General features: G+C 50.4%; 4 protein-coding genes across 4 annotated transcripts; 1 reads left to right on the forward strand and 3 right to left on the reverse strand.

Annotated features, from left to right (window-relative positions):
- Positions 1 to 1,231: 1,231 nt before the first annotated feature.
- On the forward strand, positions 1,232 to 3,031 carry BDP81DRAFT_443416 (general substrate transporter). The gene has a single exon (XM_060591730.1). The coding sequence runs from the start codon at positions 1,334 to 1,336 to the stop codon at positions 2,861 to 2,863; it is 1,530 nt and encodes a 509-aa protein (XP_060437533.1). The 5' UTR covers positions 1,232 to 1,333; the 3' UTR covers positions 2,864 to 3,031.
- Positions 2,876 to 4,618, reverse strand: BDP81DRAFT_466711 (uncharacterized protein; the record flags this gene model as incomplete). The annotated part of the gene is made up of 5 exons (XM_060594429.1): positions 2,876 to 2,971; positions 3,260 to 3,990; positions 4,098 to 4,410; positions 4,489 to 4,490; positions 4,546 to 4,618. 5 exons carry the CDS (start codon positions 4,616 to 4,618, stop codon positions 2,876 to 2,878), a joined length of 1,215 nt encoding a protein of 404 aa, XP_060437534.1.
- Positions 4,619 to 10,464: 5,846 nt separating this feature from the next.
- Positions 10,465 to 11,448, reverse strand: BDP81DRAFT_174684 (uncharacterized protein). Its single transcript, XM_060582204.1, has 4 exons — positions 11,366 to 11,448; positions 11,154 to 11,168; positions 10,889 to 11,041; positions 10,465 to 10,818 (listed from the first exon to the last, which is right to left on the reverse strand). The coding sequence occupies exons 1-4, from the start codon at positions 11,415 to 11,417 to the stop codon at positions 10,544 to 10,546; spliced, it is 495 nt and encodes a 164-aa protein (XP_060437535.1). The 5' UTR covers positions 11,418 to 11,448; the 3' UTR covers positions 10,465 to 10,543.
- A 498-nt stretch (positions 11,449 to 11,946) lies between these two features.
- Positions 11,947 to 13,919, reverse strand: BDP81DRAFT_466712 (general substrate transporter; the record flags this gene model as incomplete). The annotated part of the gene is made up of 7 exons (XM_060594430.1): positions 11,947 to 12,008; positions 12,114 to 12,379; positions 12,444 to 12,471; positions 12,527 to 12,584; positions 12,620 to 12,811; positions 12,874 to 13,664; positions 13,727 to 13,919. 7 exons carry the CDS (start codon positions 13,917 to 13,919, stop codon positions 11,947 to 11,949), a joined length of 1,590 nt encoding a protein of 529 aa, XP_060437536.1.
- Positions 13,920 to 17,667: the final 3,748 nt, after the last annotated feature.

The following is a 17,667-nucleotide window of genomic DNA, read 5'->3' on the forward strand; positions in this document are numbered from 1 at the left end:
CCAACAAAGATAGAACTATTGACTTGGATGAATATCCTGGGTGTCGGGGTTCCTTGTAGAGTTAGGAAAGATGTTTGGTAATTCTTGATAACAGTTCTTGAAATATATTAGAGTCTATCCAAGATAGAAAAGCTGTCGATAGAGGCGTTGGATGCTGCTCTCATCCTCCTAAGCTTCGGCGATCCGGGGATATGGATATTCTCCGCCAGTGCAAGCGGGACATATTCAGTTTCCTACGGGAATTGAGTAAAGAATAGGATTACGACGCATTCATCTCATTGCAGCATTATGATCGAGTGTCTTCGCTACGTCTGGGACAGTAGTCAATAAGTATGTGGCTTAAACGAGCTATCCGTATCCGTGTCCGTAGGGACTGGTCATGCAGATAGGCCCATATGGAGCTTCCATTCAGAGTGGTACCGTTGGCTAGAGCCTAGAAGGATCGAAGAATACCGGCAGCTAAGGAAGTCGTGGACCTTAGAAGTTAGATCTCAGATTCTAGTCCGTTCCCGTTCCCGTAACCGTCGGAAGAAGCGCACATCGTACAGCGGCCCCGCGCCGCCTCGTTGCACGCCCCCGCATCCTCTCAGAATGCCACAATGCTTATCTTCTTATGCGGACGACGACCAGGTATGCGGACTTGGATATCTGGGATCACTACTCGAAGGATCCAAGTCCCTAATACGTGCAAAACAGTAAAGTCAAGAGCGTCGTCAACTCTATCTTGGCGATCGTCAATGATTCCGTTGGGGACTTCGTCTTTGCTGACCCGTGCTGCGCCTTGGCATGTCCTAGTCGTCAATCCTTCACAGCAATGCCACCGCAATGTTTGTTGAGAATGGTTGATGAGAATGCATAATTTGAAGATGAAGATACAGGCGTGCAGAGAGGAGTTCGGGTCCTTAAAAAGCTTCTGGTCTGCTCAAATCACAATACTGGAATTCCTAATGAAAAGGCATCACACCATCTCTAACCATTGTTCTCTCCGACCAACGCAGAATCACACTCCAGAAGGTTACGCAAACAATTGCCGGGGGATACCAGCAGAGCACACAGCAAATCATTGTCGCATCTCATTTCACTCTGCTTGGAGCTATACCTAATTCTGTCTACCCCATTCGCCCGTTTAAAGTTCTTGGCAAATATTTGCTAAGCGATGAACCCCTTTCACGATAAGATCAGCCCTGGCGACAGGGGTTCGATCACGACCAACAATATCGAGTTGACGGAGTCGCCCTCTCCGTCCTACATAACAGAGGCGAGGGGCGGACGAGAACGAGATCTTGCGCCAGGCGAAACCAGTCGCGTCCGAGACGAGTCAACGAACCCTCTCATGAAGTCAACCAGCACCGCGTCTGTCACCAATGTGCCAGATGAAGAAAAGGACCTGCCTCTTGGCCAGGCAATTCGCCAATACCCCAAGGTCGTAGCGTACTGCCTGTCGCTCACAATCGTCGTTGTCGGATGGGGTTACGCGTTGGTGATTGTCGGCTCCATCGTCGCCGTCGAGCCCTTTCAGCATGATTATGGGGAGTTGTACAAGGACAAATGGATCATTCCGTCGCTCTGGGTCTCACTCTGGTCGGCCGCGATCCCTCTCGGCATGGCCATCGGCTCCGTCTTTGCGGGATGGTATCAGGATCGTGTCGGTCGCATTTGGAGCTTGAGGACGGGCGCAATAATCTGCGCTATTGGCGTCGCGGGCATTTTCTTCTCCTACCTCCCGGCGGATATCGAGACCATGCGAGCCCTCTTCTTCGCCGGCAAGACGGTCCAGGGAATCGCTATTGGAATACTCAAAGTCACTGCCATGACGTACATCTCCGAGACAGCGCCGACGTCTCTACGTGCCTCGGCAATGGGCTTGGTACCGACGGGAAATCTCTTGGGTCAACTACTGGGGTCTATTGTCATTTTCCTCGTCAACAAAGCCCCCAATAGAACCGGATACCTTTTCGCGTTCGGTTCCCAGTGGCTTCTTGCTGTCGTCCCCTTTATTCTCTCAGTAATCATCCCCGAGACTCCAGCATATCTCGAGGAACGCGGACAATCCGATGCAGCTCTCGTGTCCTCCCGCAAACTCTACGCACCTAGAGTGGACGCCTTGAAGGTCCTGGAGAAGGTCCGGGCGAGCATCGCCGAGGAGAAGGAGGCTACTTCAGGAGCGACGTACTTGACCTGCTTCCAGGGTGTTAATACTCGACGAACGATGATTGTAATCATGGCCAACCTGCTTCCAGCGATGTTCGGTCTCGACCTTATTGCGAAGTCGAGCTACTTCTTGCAGACCATTGGCATGAAGTCGAGCACCAGTCTCATGATTCTTATCGGCGGCATTGTTGCTGGCACCTTCGCTAACGGCGTCGGTCTTTGGGTTTTGTCGAGAGTTGGACGCAGGAACGTCACTCTCATATCGATGTCAATCTCCACTATCCTCTGGATTGCTGTAGGTATCTCTGGAATATGGAGAGGACCTGCGGTCGCATACTTCACCGCCGGAGGATGCATCGCCATCATCATTGTCTGCGGTATGGGCGCATGGCCTGCCGGCTATGCCATCATGGGGGAAACAAGTTCGTTGAGGCTGCGAGCAAAGACTCAAGGTATCGGTGGCGTTGCTCAACAGGGATCATCTGTCTTGATAAACTTCCTCCTCCCTCTAGCCTACAATCCTGACGCTGGAAATTGGGGAGGGAAGACGGGCTTCATCTACGTTGGATTATGTGCTTTTGGAGTCCTGCTTTCTTGGTGTTTCTTACCAGAGATGAAGGGGCGAAGCGTGATGGAGATCGATCATATGTTCAATATCAAGCTGCCGGCGCGACAGTTTAAGAAGTGGAGAGGTGATGCTCAGTCAAGGTAGGAAGAGGGCACCTCAATGTAGATAGACTGACTGCATTTTGCGTTCGGATAGCTTTCTCTTGAGAAACAGAGCCTTCAATAAGAGTTTAACAGCAGCATTTACATAAGTCTTTTAGAAAAGAGTCAGAGCCAGTCCATGGCATTTCAAAACTCTCGACAATCTCCAGTCACTAAGAGATTGAATGAGATTATGAGTAGACTAATGAAGGATTAAGAGAAAACTTGGACTAGCCAGCGAGACGACCGTTACTGTTTGATAGAGGCATTGCAAGCTTTGTATTAAGTTCCTGCTTCCTTGCATCAAGCCTTCGTATGGGTACTCCAGGCCGTTTTCAAAGCATCTACGACTGAGCTCGTCGGCCAGGCATGCATTCTCCAGCATATCCATGAAGCCGACGACAGCCTTTTGTTCCCCCTCGTCACGGAAATACTCCCCACACAACGACACCCCGACTCCGGCCGTGACCATTGACGGTTGATCTTTGCGATTCGATATGGCCAAACCGCAAATCTTCCTTGTCGACTCCCTCAGGGTCTCCTCCAACATTTGGTTAGCAGCTTGAGCACCAATGCCGAGCCGTTGGTTCTTGGCGCCGCGCACAGCCAAGACAATTCGCATGAGTTCAATGTATTGGAGCGCCAGCACTTGACAGTCGTTGGCGTGCCACACTGTAGGAAAGTACTCCCCTTTCTCTGGATTTCGCTCCTGGTAGGCCAAGGGCTTGAAGTGAGGCGGCTGATGCGTGTCCCAGTTATGTTGGAAAGCCTCGATGGCTTTCCATTGATCAGCTCGTATCTTTGGATCTTCCGTTTCGACGGTGCTCTCGGAGCTTGCCCCGAAGCAAAACTTGACGACGTAGGCGCACCAGACTAAGATGCGATTGGCCCAGTCAAAGTCGTCGGCAACAGAGTCGGGATCGAACAAGGAGCAGTCTTCGGTACCGTAGAGGGGCAGTCGAAATGGCCTTCGATAGAGAAGAACAGACCATATTTCTTGGCGGAGAGCGATTAGAGTCGCAGAGTGTCGTAAAGAGGGCATAGTCGGCGCGTAAATGTCGAGGCCTCGGAGAGGGTGGTATACGATGCTGCAAAGTCCGATCGTCTCCTCCTGTTGAGCGTGGAAGACAGCTTGGACGGCATTGATGTAGGTTTTGTGATCGGTTCCGATAAGGTGCGCTGTGAAAGCGAGATTAGTCTTCAGGTTTCTACTCTGCCCGGGTCGCCGAATCTCCTACTGTCTACTTGTTCATGATATCGTAGAATCGTAATAGCAGTCAATGCATCATCCGTACAAGGGTTTGCAGGATCAGTCGAAGTATCCATCAGATACGAAATGGACTTGCTGTGATAGTGAATTGCCGACTCTTTGTCTAGATCCGGGAGAGAAATCCCATTAAACTCTATGATTTGATTCAGTGGCTTCTTTGACCAGATCTGGGTAATGAATCTGGATGATGCAGTACAAATTGCGTTCATCAGCAATGGATTGTGCATGGCTCGTTGCGGAACCACAGTTACGTAGTGTCGGTCTCTATCAGTTGTGTCAAACTGTCGAAACTATTAGCAAAGTCAAGAGAGAGATTGAGGCTTCCGAGCAACTCGTCTAGCATCGAAGTACCAACTTACAGCTGCAGCAAGATGTTCTATGAAGCAACGAATAAGGCATTCCTCTTGGAGACCAACGTGTAGCTCCCCACCGAGACTCCTCGATATTGAACACGATCGTCCGCGGGTATCTCCTAGTGGCGGTTGCCATCGTTGGGAGAGAGCACTCAATCTGCTGCTTCCAGTTTCTGGAGTCCTGCGACCCCATCCCTCTGGTACTGACCGGGGGACCGACGGACTGGGAGCTGAGAACCCAGAATACGGAGTTTCTATGGTTGAAGAGGCTGCCGGAGTAGCAGCAAGATTGGGATCAATGGCATCTTCAAACGCTATTTGAGGAATATCCTCAGGGACTATTTCTCCTCTTAAATGCGACTGATTCCTCCGAACTAGAGACTGATGGGATAGGTCCCCCAACTGGTCGAGCGACTCGGATGGTGTCGTGTGGTCACAATGTGGGCATCGAGATGTGTGATAGAGAACGGTTATCCATTGAAAGTAGAGAAAAGGTACGAGGCTCGCTCTGAAATATGATGATGATGATGATGTATTTAACGTCTGGTAATAAAAGGACGTACCGGGCGCTATGCCGACATGGTCTATGCTAATCTAAACTATGTTACAGGCTACCGTCTTCACCTAACGTTCCTATTCAATAACTCGGGCAAAATTCGGAAAAGAAATTAGTCTCCTCTATCTATTCGCATAGAAGAGAGGCTCCCTTAGCAGAACCTAATAAGAAATCAATACTTATTTTAGCCATACGTTGGCGGAGGTAGCGCGGTGTAGCCTTGCGTCCACGCTTGTGGAAGTAAAAATGGACTGGTGTCTTAGGTTTCCTACAGCTATAGTTAAGCAACGCATCTTAATAAGCGAATCTCTCGTAGTATGCTACAAAGTCTCCATGATGGGATCTTGCTGCGTATAGCCTTCCTAGTAAGTGCCGAGGGAGGCGGAGTTTGGGCGGCTTGGGGTGAAGAATTATCTCGAGGTCGGCATATTGCCGAGGGCATTGGGACAGCCATTTTCTGGCAAAGGCTTGGAAGGCAGCTGCTTTAGCTTGCCTTTCTAGGTGCGCTAATGAGGGCTGTGGTTGTGATTTTGGGATTAGTTTGCAGGCTTCCTTGGCTAGAGCATCCGCTTCTTCATTTCCTGGTACTCCCGTGTGCCCAGGGCACCACCAAATATAAACCCTGCCGGGGGTTGTCCAGCTCTCTCTTTGTCTCCGAGTCCAGGAGGAAGAGAGCCTATTGAAGGCCCTAAATCTAGCCTGGCTGCTTCCTGTGCTCTGGGAGTATAGTCTAGCCGCGACTGCGAGGTTGTCGAGGTAGATGTGGACGTTATCTGCTATACGAGCCGTAGGAGCCCGGGTGGCTTCTATTAGGCCGTGATACGCAGCATGTGCCTCCGCGTCATACACCTCAGTTTGGGAGCCGAGTGGTTCGGATCCGCGGAAGATCTGCCGTGTAGCTTGGTACCCTACCCAGCCTGCTCCGGCGGAGGTGCTGCTGCCGTCCGACATCTGGGACCCGTCAGTGTAGACAACAATGTCCCGCTTGGAGAAAGTTGCCATCCTGCCTGCAAAGAAGAGGGCCTGTTCTTCTTTGGTCTTATTAGGTTCGTAGCCGACCCTGGCGAGGGCTGTCTGCCAGTCCGCTAGTTGCTCCCAAGGGGGGAGTTCTATCGGATCGATGTATTCGGTATTTTTGCTTACGAGGCTTGCTATTCGTCGTAGCCGTAAGTCTGGTCCTGATTTGTCCCTGAGTCTCGTTCGGAGAGGGTATCGCTCGTCCAGACGATGGATTCTAGTGGACGCTATATAGAGCTTCGCATCCAGTATTACCTCTGCTAGGGGTAGAGCCGCCTCGCGCTATAGGATCGGTATAGGCGTAGTTCTGTATACGGGGACCATCGCTCTAATGGCTTTGGTTTATATCGCGTCCAGTTAGTATAGCAGACTACCAACCCCGTTTAAGATAATACGTCCATTCTTTATCCGGCTCTTACCGGGCCACCATACTTTAGATGCATAGTACTAAGTAGGTAATACACAAGAGGTGATCGCTCGACGAAGTAAGTACGCAGGCGCGCCCCAGACAGTATTCCCTAGTCCCTATAGTCTATTAACTACTTAGCATGCTTTTATAGAGAGGTTTCTTACGTAACTCTTAAATATAAGTTTACGGTCGAAGTAAACGCCGAGCCAGCATAAAGAAGAGCCTTCTTTAATAGCCTAAACTATATAATACCTCCTATCCGGCAAACCTACTATGATTAATAGGTTTCCGTCTTTTCGTTTCTTAATGAAGTGGATCAGTTCGGACTTATCGAGGTCAAAAGTAATTCCTTCTATCGCGCCCCATCCTAAGGTTTCTTTCCATTCCTTAGTTAGGATGTCATAGTTATTCTCTAGTAATGTTAAGCTTACTAAGATAGCGACGTCATCGGCATAGCCAAAACGAGATCGCTTCCTTCCTAGGCGAGCTATGCCTAGCTTAAAAAGAGGTTCGATATAGAGCATGAATAGAATAGGAGACACGGGTAAGCCTTATAATAGTCCGCATTCGAGACCGAAGACGTCTCCTACCTCCCCATCAAGCCTTATTCTTGCTATCCTTCCGGTAACAAAACTTAAGACCCAGCGTACAAGGTTCTCCGGCCATCCTTATTCGCAGAGGCATCGGACCAGTCGTCCTAGGAGCACGGCGTCGAAAGCCCCTTTTATATCGAGCATAAGTATAAAAATAACGAGGCCTCTTTGCCAGGCGCACTCAATATCGTGGATAGCCGCTACGATAAGGTCGCTACAAGAGCAAAGAGGGAGTACTCCAAACTATTAATCGTGCAGAACACGATATTTAACTACGATCCAGGCAAGTCGTCTGGCGATAAGTCTCTCTAAGCCTTTTCCGAGGACGGCCAAGAGCGCAATTAGCCTATAGGAGCGCGGGAGTATCTTATCTCTTTTTCCCGGTTTTGCTAGGATCACGAGAGTTACTTCTTTAAAACAAGTAGGATACCAACCCTCGCGTATACACCCGCTATAAAGTAAGAGGACAATATCCTCAATAACTAGCCATGCTATTTTCAAAGTAGTCGTAATAATTCCGTCGGTCCCAGGAGTCGTGTTTCCCGCGGTGAGAACCGAAGACCGTACCTCGTCCTTCGTAACCTACGGGAAAGGAAGCGTAGCTTGCCTTTGTAGGACTGGGCTTTCTATTGGTATGTCCTCGGAGATTGCAGCGTTTCTAAGGAGGACGCGGGTAAATAAGTCGCGCTTCTCTTTTAGTTATAAGACAAGCGTGTCTTGGTATTCTATATTTCGGAGTGGCGGGGTCTGAAAAGATCCTATGGCTTTATGCTAACCGACTATTTCAAATATATCTTTACTTAAGGAGGCTGAGGAGATCTTATCTTTCTAAAAGGCATCCTTGCAGCGTTTAAACTCGTAAAGGAAGTCCTGTTTTAGAGCTTCGACCTCCTCTTCTTCCCATTGGCAGTTCACTCCGGCTGCGCGGAGTCTTGCTAATATCGTTCGCTTACTCGTATAGGCTCGGTATTTACGTATGTAGCTCTCGCTCTAGTATAGTCTCCCTGTACCTTTCCCGAGCGTGCGCTTTATGGAAGCCGTAAGTGCTTTAATAAGATAGTCCGTAAGCTATTGTGCTAGGAGATCTAAAGACTGTGGGTCTTGGATGTTGCTTGTAGTGCGGCGCATGGGTTGTAAGTTGCGTTTAATGATGCCGAGGAAAAGCTCCTCGTCCATCGTGTCGAGCCGAAACCTTCCCGGGGTCTGGCTGGGTGAATCGATCAGGGCTAAGGGGACCCGGGTAAGCAGAGATTCGTGGTCTGATGTCGTGTGTAGTGACGTTTCTATGCTGGTGGAAGCCCCATGGAGGTTGCTGGACGCCCAGCATAAATCTAGGGTGTTGCCGCCTTTGTGCGTGGGTTCACCTATAGGTGACATTAGGACAAGGCTAGCGGCTTCTGCCCATTCTACTAGGTTTTCAGCGTCCGGGGAACTCGTGGCCTCGGGCTGCCACGTCCAATGGTGTAAGTTAAAATCCCCCGTAATCAGTACTCGATCCTCAGGTTTGGGTTACTAGGCCGCTAGGATGTTCCTGAGAGCCTGGCCAGATCGTAGAGAGCCACGAGGGGCGTTGTATACGTTAATGATTATAAGGACCTCCTTCGTTCCTAAGAGGAGTCGTAAGAAGAGCAGGTCTGTGGACGGATCGGGTAGAGGCCGTATTTATACGCCTCGTACCCTAGTTCCTCTGCGGAGGTAGGTAAGTACCCTGGGACGGTCTTCGGTCCAGTTATCTACTAGGGTGAAAGTCTTAAAACCTAGGTGGTGTCTTATGAGCCTCCTCTCTTCCGAACGGATAGACGGCTCTTATATTAAGAGTATATCGATCTAGGCTACGTAAGCCAGGTTCAGTACTGTTTCGTAGGCGGGTACCCGCCTGCCCACATTCGCTTACATAATTTACAGGGTTTTAAAGGGCTATATTCTTCTTTTATATCTCATTCGCCGGGGTATAGTCCATCGCTTATTCTTCTTTACGGGAATGTCGATGCGACAACTGGGTCGCATTTCTCTATAATCTTTCTCCCTCAGCTCGGATGGCCGTAGCTGAGCTTATCCCTCCTCTGGACTACCCCCTTCATCACTTTAGGTTGGATAGGGTAAGTCGCATCGAAGGCGGCGTGAGGCCCGTTATACGACGGGCATTTAAAGGGGTAGTCGCAGCCATCGTGACCCTCAGTGCCGCCGCAGGGTGCCCGGTGTTGATCAGTTGTGTGGGAAGGAGAGCTGCACTTGAGGCATCTCTTTCTTCTGGTGCACGGTCGTTCGCTGTGAAAACCGCCGCAGCGGAGACATTAAGGAGACCTCTTCTCCTTTGGGAACTGCAGGTTTATAAAAACGCTGGCCCCTATTAAACGGAGGCGTCTTGGTAGTTGCCTTATAGCTTCCGCCTTGAACTAGGCTGTCACCGTGCCTAGCCTTTCGACTTCGTCCTTCCTAGAGAAGTGTACTTTTTCAGGCTTAAGTTTCGTCGAGACCTAGATCTCTTTAAGGAGCTCCTCGGTCGTGATTTCCAGCTCAGTATTGGTTACTAGATAATACCTAGTATAAGGGACGTTTGTAATATAGGCTCGGATCTAGGTATTACGTTGCTCGATCGCTTGCGCTTGGAGAAGGGCAGCGATCTATTCTCTATTCTCTAGCAGGACTTCTACACCATCCATTAACGAAAGTAGGAGTACTAATCCTATCTTAACATAGTCGATCCCCTTGAGGGCTTCTCGGGCTTGGGGACTTAGCCTTTCCCGAACCAAGATGTATATATCGTAGGCTTTCTCGTTCCGAAGCGGGCTTTCAGGCAATAGACGCGCAAAGACGCATAGATCCTTTAAGGCCGCCCGGTTTGTAGCTTGTTTTACGGCTTATTTGGCTGGCGTTGGTTCATCCTGTCTTCTGGACAGTGGCTGGCTCGCCGCCGCCGCGTATGAACGGACTAGGGGCGGCTGGTTCTGGGTTGTGTGCGAGGGATGCCCCTGGGAACTCAGGTCAGTCTCGCTAGGCCCTGTGCCAATAGCGTACATAGACCTTATTAGACCACGTTGATGCCAGTTTAAACGCTGTTTCTCCTCCTAAAGCTCTCTCTCCAAGGATTCGATCTTCGTCAAACAGTCTTTCAAAAGCTATTCCCTCTCGGCGTCCCGACGTAGGAGGTCCTGGACAAGATTCGAAAGCTTATTGATCTCGTCTTTAAGCTCGGAGTTGTCCTGGTGGTTAACCTGCTCAACACTCTGACCTTTACAGTCGGCTTCCGGACTCGTCCCGACCGCCGAGTTATACCGGCGTCCCCGTGAACCGTGATCGATGGCCCTACGTCTAGGGAGACCGCCATGGTCGTGGAATTCAGCTCGTATGGGCTGATGTTGAGAGATGATAGTGCAGTGGGCCGTAGCCCTCTATAACCTTAATAATTACTAACAGTGGGTACCTTTCGAGGTATGTTGCGCTCGCTCTGAAATAGGTGATGCGAGCGAGTGTGGGCCTCGGTGATTATGTAACCGAGGTCACGTGACGGATAGTGAGGCCACAGATGGTTGAAGCCATCACGACAGATGGATTACTGTGTTCTCTTTGTGAGATGGACTGAAGTAATTCCGCTGAGACAGTTATATGGTCGTGAATCTGATCGTCGACTTGGGTATTTGGCTCTTCATCCTGAGAGATGATATCGGAAATCGGTGCTGCCGATGTATGTTTTGGTTTCGGATTCGTGTCTTCTGATGGCTTTTTGGATTCATCGACAGTGGCGAGAGGGCGAGCCTGGACTGTACGTTTCCATGCTTGCGTTAGGGCTGAGATGTGTCAAGGACTAGAGAGGGAGAGGGTCAGTCCTACAACTGTCCGGGGTCGTCTGTAACCAAGGCTGATCGACGTCGAAGGAAAATCGTTTCTCGGTCATAACTACCCGTTTGAACCTGAATTTGTTGTTCACTCGCATACATCGAGACTCCGACTTCTTGCAGTGAGAACATGGTATCTCGCCGTCGCCTGGAGACCAAAACAGGTTAATACGACCCAACGATACTTAGGGACTACCACCGTGGAGGCCCACCCAAGGACAATGTCCGATAGATGGATGAAGAGGATGGTTATGTCTTACATTTTAGGTGCTTCTCTATGACCCAGAAAATCGATCAAATCAGTTCTCGACGTTCGATTGACATCACCAAAAATCAAAACAAGGGGTGAAGTTGAAGATTTTAGCCCGCGCATCCCGCGGCTTGCTCGGGGTGTAAGACGGCATTATATCCGATGATAAAAAAGAAGGAAAATCACCAATCATCGAACCTGCAATCCCGCAATCCTACTTACCTCTGCATTTCACGCAGGGCACAATTCGTTCGCGTCGCTGTGGTGGAGCCATCCCTTCCCGTCCCGAAGTAGGACAATCAGACCATGGCTAAGATGGAGGAGGGAAGGATGATAGGAAGGAGGAGATGGGATGCATAGGATGGGCCCAGGTTGGTAGCATTTCGCCGATAGACTGCTCAGTGAGACAGGGCGGCAGAGGGGATATAAAGAGGGACATTACTCGGCGAAAGTAGCGGCATGTGGCCTAGCACTGGCTTAGTTGGCGGCCTATCCATGTTCTGACTCGCCCTACCTAACGCGTTCTCCGACCTAGGTAAGCGTGCTAAGTTAACTGTTAGGGTTTCCCCTCCGCCCGTATCCGTGCATAACGCCACGGATAAGTGTCGGTTTCGCTCTTCTACTTTGAAGTAAGGGTCTGCTTAATGGGCCTGATTGGACAGAATGTACTCGTTTGGCCGAACGTAAAGGCGCACGAACAGCGAAGTATTTACGTGGTTTGCTACACTGCTTAGCGCGCCTTTGTTGCAGCAATGAAGATGAAGCGCGCGGAAGCAAGATCACTCTATTTTACATAACAATGACTACATGAACAGGCTAAGATACTTGCACTGGATGTTCTTCATCTTACTGGTGCCACTTAGACCTGGCTTATCAAATCGCTAATTATCATCCGTGTGCGTGATCGAGATTGGGGTCAGTCCAGACTTCCTCGATGATGCGGCGGCGGATATTCTGCTCCTCAACACACTGTTATCACCAAACAGCTCAGAAATCTGCTCTAAAGACTTATGGGCAGTTTCGGGCACCAGGAAGAAGGAAAAGACGCCCGCAGCGACACAGAACAGTCCGAAGAACAGATAGGTGTCCCATCCCAGTTTGATGACCATTTCCGGTACGCAAACACCGATGATGAAAATGGCCAGCCAGATCATGGCAGTTGCAGCTCCAACACCCTTGGCGCGTTTGGAGTTGGGGAAGACTTCAGCAGGCAGCGTCCAGGCAAGAGGGCCGTAGCTAAAAGAGCAACAAGTTAGCACGTGCAGTGGCTGGGTGCGTCGAGACGCTAAGATTGACTTACGAAGTCGCGTAGTAAAGAACGTAGATATCTAGAGAACGTGTCAGTAAATTATAGCTTGCAGTCCTAGACCCAGGCCAACTTACAAATGAGGGCGACACCGAACCAACCCATGGCAGGGTGCTCATCCCACGACGAGTTGAACTTGCCGACACCCCAGCCATGATCAAGTGGGGAACAGCCATTGCAAAACCACCACCGATAGCGAGCTTTCTGCGGCCAACTTGGTCTAGGAACAGGAACGTGGGAATTCCGGCAAAAAGCTGACAGATGTTGACCATGCCGGAGAGAATGAGAGGCATGTCTCCCTTTTGTCCCAGGGCGGCGAAGAACGTTGGTGCGTAGTACACAAACGCGTTAATACCACTGAACTGGAATGGGTGTCAGTACTATGCCATCTGCTGAGCTTCCAGTGCCCATCCTGGATCTTTACCTGCTGGAAAAATGGAATGCCGAGGGCAATAATTGTGCGCTTCAAATACCTGGGCTTGAAGAGGTCCGCCCATTGGTTCAACTCTGCCGTGAAAGCGTTGGAGCTCGGGTGTTCCCGAGCGAGCATGGCCTGCTGGAAGCGAACTTCAGACAGGATCCCCTTCCACTCAGTCTGGACTCGCTCGTCTGTTGGGGGAACACGGCGCAGCTTCGTAAGAGACCCCAGACTGTCTTCGTCGCGGCCCACCATGGCGAGCCAGCGAGGAGAGAAGGGGAAGAAATGGATTCCGAGACCGACCATAAGAGCTGGGGCCATTTGCAGAGCGAAAGGTAGTCTAAAGGCCCATTCTCCATCCATGTGTCTTGTCGCAAATGTGATCCAGTAAGCAATAATGGCGCCGATTACGATGCTGATGGACTCGAGCACGAGGAGGGAACCGCGAAGGTTTGGGGGCGCAATCTCTGAGATATAGAGCGGCGCACCACCCATTGCCAAAGTTCCGACTCCAACGCCACCGATGGTGCGGCCCGCGACGAGCGTTCCATAGTTGTGAGCGGCGGTTTGGATGATGGCACCGACGCAGAAGAAGAAGGTCGCAATGGTTAAAGCCCACTTGCGAGATATTTTATCGGCGAGGTACGGGAGGAAAAGACAGCCGATGAAGGCTCCAAACTCGAGCATCCCGGTCATGAACCCGGTGTAGAAGCCATATCTTGGACCGCCAGGAGCGGTGTCGGGAAACCACTCGTGGAACTGGAGCATAACGAGAATGATGGAGATGACACCCTGGTCTTGTGGATGTCAGCAAGGCGTGAAGCGATCCCGCACTTAAGAACCAAACTCCGGGCCTTACCATATCCAAACGAGAAACCACCAAAAGACGCGAGCAACGCGGCGCCAAGCACGTAAGGCGAGCGCACAATTCCCTTGATGCCATCACTGTCATAGTTGATAGGTGCATCGGCCCGGGCCAGGAGGTTGTTATTCACATCTTCAACTTGGCTTTGAGAGCCGCTCCGAGAAGTTCGCTTTTCCAAGTCGGACATGGCTGGTGTGTGTTGCGGAGGGAGAAGAAGGTGCAGTTCGTTGAACAAAGACAGTCAAGAGAACTTGCCAAGGAACAGCTGTCTTCACTGCAGCTTCCAAGTGTGTGACGCGACTTGAAGACTTGCAAGAGGCTTGTCCGAGCACAAACTCACTCGTCTAAACATTCTCTGATGAACACTTTATACTTTCAATACGTCCAAGCTTTCTGGAAGCAGACCGTCGCGAACCTTGGCACAGGTCTAGCCAATCATATTGCATGTAATCAGATTGCGGAGAGCAGCATCTCACGAGGTTCTGGGGAAAGATGCCCGAGAGCTAACGACATCCCCATGGGGAAGAAGCCCTGTCATTCTTTGGATTTGGCATAGCCATCCCCAGGACTCCGTTGATTAGCAGGCGAAGAATGATGCAGTTTGTGGTTGGCCAGATCTGCGACAGCAAGCATTTCCGTACATCACGGTGCAGAGGATGTGTGTTGACCCGCCGAGTCGGCGTGGGCCTGAGTCGGGCTCACCCTGCCGAGACTAACATCTCGATCGACCGAATGGAGTAGGTTTTCGCCGGAATTCCGGCGATTTATAAGCATTTTAGGATAGCTGAAGGCCGGGACCCGACCACTCCGCTCCGCAACTGAAGTTCAAACTCCACTTCATCAATCCGTGCTAAGCCTTCGAACACGGGACTAGAGACACTGGCGTCATTTCTGACCCTTTTTGAGACGTCGAATCCAACGATGGATCCGGCAGGGAGGTAAGTTGGCTTGACGTTGGTCTATTCTCCGGATGTGCAGCATGCGGGGGCCTATCATGCGGGCTGCACCAATATCAACCCTCGTAAAGACCTGACCCAACTCGAACAAGTCAGCCGCTACCTATTGTAAATCAAAGACAGGAAACTCTGGAATATCCCACTCTCGAGCCAAGTGTAGACTTGATAAATCAGTTTCCGACAATAGTCCGGCTGATCGGGCTGTCGTGATTTCCCAGTTTTGTGATTTACGTCGCCGTGAATGACTACTTGTAGAAGTGAACAACACGGGCGCCGAATATTACCTGATGAGAAGAGAACCCGAAATCATGATGTTATCGCGATGATTAGTGTTCTAAACATTATCTACTAGATGCCTGGAAATGAGGAGAAGGCCGCAGGGCAGTGCTTCATTATACTGCGTCAAATTTATATGACGAGGTTCTTATCTCAGAGCGTTGCTGGTAATCTTAGGGAAGAAAAAGTAAATGCGAATTTACAAGCAATCGGGTGTCTTTAACAACGCAGAAAATGTTGGAGCAAGTTTTGAGGTGAATTTTGGTTGTGAAGCTTGATACACATTGTCAATGGCGTCTACCCACATATGTGAGACGGCCAGGCGTTTATGCAACCCTTTCTAGAGCACGCATTCTTGGGGATTTAAAAGTGATGAGTGAAGATGTTGTTGTTGTTGTTGTTGTTCTATTTAACGCCATGGCGGCAAGGGCGCAGCCGCCCTTGCGGCAGACCTCCCGGAGGGTATGTGGCGTGAAGGGTCGCAGGCTCTAGCTATATACTATATAGTACACGCCGTATCCTGACGTCCTCCAAATCTTGCTCGTGAGCTACTATGTGTTCTATCCATCCCTAGTTCCCACTGGTGCCCTAGTTCCGTTATAACCATCTGGTTTCTTAATAGAGGTAGTTTGTCGTTTGGAGGATAGGTTATGACCTATCTCCTAGTACCGCGGGCAGATCTTCTGGAAGAAGTCTGTCACGCAGAGGAAGGCCTGGAAGCCTTCAGAGTCAGTGATTAGCCCCTTGAAGTAGCGATCGAGGGACCCTATAGGTCCTACGGGCTCCTGGCGGCTGTAGGGGTAGAGGGTGGGCCACTGTTGCCTCCTCAGTAGGGTCTTTCGGCAGTAGACTAGATGGTCTGCCTCCTTAACCCATCCACAGGAGCAGGTGAGTAGTGCTTCTGTGTGGTTAAAGCGTTGGTGATATTGTTTAAAGTCCCCGTGGCCTGACCGTGCCGCGAGGAGGTGATGAAGGGCAGCCCTAGGGAGGCCAAGTTCAGGAGGGCAAGCAAGGGTAGCCTTGAGCCCTAGTTGGGTATAGCGGGGAGTTGCCTCTTGTTTCCACCATCGTCTATATTGGCGTCTTGGCCGCTCTTTAGCAAGCCACTTGATACCTGATAGAGTAGCTAGTTGGCCTTTAAGGACTGGTAGAGTTGTTCCCTCCTTAGCTAGGCTGTCTGCTTCTTCGTTTCCTTTAATACCTTGGTGCCCAGGAGACCAATGGGTTTGTATATCGTGTATCCTAGCTACCTCCTGGATCTCAAGGAAGGCCGCTTGTGAGGAGTCTGGGACCTTACCGCGAATCCCCTGAATAACGCTGGTATTGTCGATGCAGATGTGTATAGGCTGGCCTTGGGAGGTCTGAAGGGCCCGTCGGAGCCCAGCCCTCGCCCCCTCCGCCTCACCATCAAACACTTCTGCTAAGCCGAGACGGCCGCAGCCCTGGGCTATACGTTTATTGTTGCGGTAGATAACAAAGCCGAACCCTGTAGCCCCGTCAGGAGCTTTGGAGCCGTCTGAGTATACGACTGTATGCTGACCTGGCACAGTCTTGAGCCAGGCCTGGAAGATCCTAGCTGCTACATCCTTCGTTTGTGTAATTATAAGGTTATAAGACCCTGGGAGGTATTGCGGCTGTAGGAGTGCTGGCCTTGGACACTTAGGTAACAGGCCAGCTGTTCTTTGGAGCCTGGTCTGTTGCCGCCCTGGCTGTAGCAGCCTTGGGACCAAGGGATGCTGTTGGTCAACCTTCTGCAGGCGTATAGCGAAGCGTAGTCGCGCTGCTTCGAGGGCTACCTCTGCTGTAGGAAGGCCAGCGTCTCGGATGAGGCTGCTGGTCGGTGTGGTTCTCTAGATAGGCAGGATAGCCCTTGCTACTGCTATAATAACTTTGCTAACTTTACGGGCTAGGCCCTTCTGTCCTATGCTAATTATAGCTATCCATAAAGTAGTACTACTGCTAGTATTAGTGCCGCTATTTAGGGCTGGTTTGGTTAGGCTCGTATACTAGGTCTTAACTCTATATAGGGCTGTTAGAAGGATATAGGTAATAACCGCTTTTTGTACTGCGGCTGCTGGGAGCCCCTCTTTAGTATTTGTTAGGTGCCGAAGGAACTGGGCTACCTTCCTTGCTGCCGCTACCTTAGTTTCGATATAGTGACGGAAGGTGAGTCTCTTGTTAAACCAGACTCCTAGCCATCGTATAGGCCTAGCTGAGTGTCAGAGCCCTCCCGGATAGGGGCTAGTCAGAGGTAGTAAGGAGTCCAAGCAACAAAGGAGCAGCTCAGATATATATACAGCGCAGGGAGTACACGTCGAGGGAGGAGTAGATTTCAGTAATTCATCATTCTACCCCTAACTGCAGTTGGCCTCTGAGAGTTTCCACCCTGCGTCAACATCCCAACTTGACACTGAGGCCTTAATAGTTAGGCCCCTCGCTTGTATATCTGGTAGGTCTTTTGTCTCGTTATGTTTCCTGCTGAAGTGGACTACCTTACACTTAGCTAGGTCAAAATTAACCTTATTATTAGTGCCCTAGTTAAGTATATGAGTGATCTCTTGGCCTAGAGCTATCCCATCAAGTGCCACTTGACCCCATTTTCGCCAAGAGCGGGGTAGAGCCAATAAGGGGTTGTGAATCTATTGAGTTAACCAATAGGGGCATAGTACCTCAATTTCCTATATAATTTGGGTGTGCCAGAGG

This window comes from Colletotrichum phormii (assembly GCF_030913505.1).
Source record: "Colletotrichum phormii strain CBS 102054 chromosome Unknown BDP81scaffold_48, whole genome shotgun sequence".
Taxonomy (NCBI): domain Eukaryota; kingdom Fungi; phylum Ascomycota; class Sordariomycetes; order Glomerellales; family Glomerellaceae; genus Colletotrichum; species Colletotrichum phormii.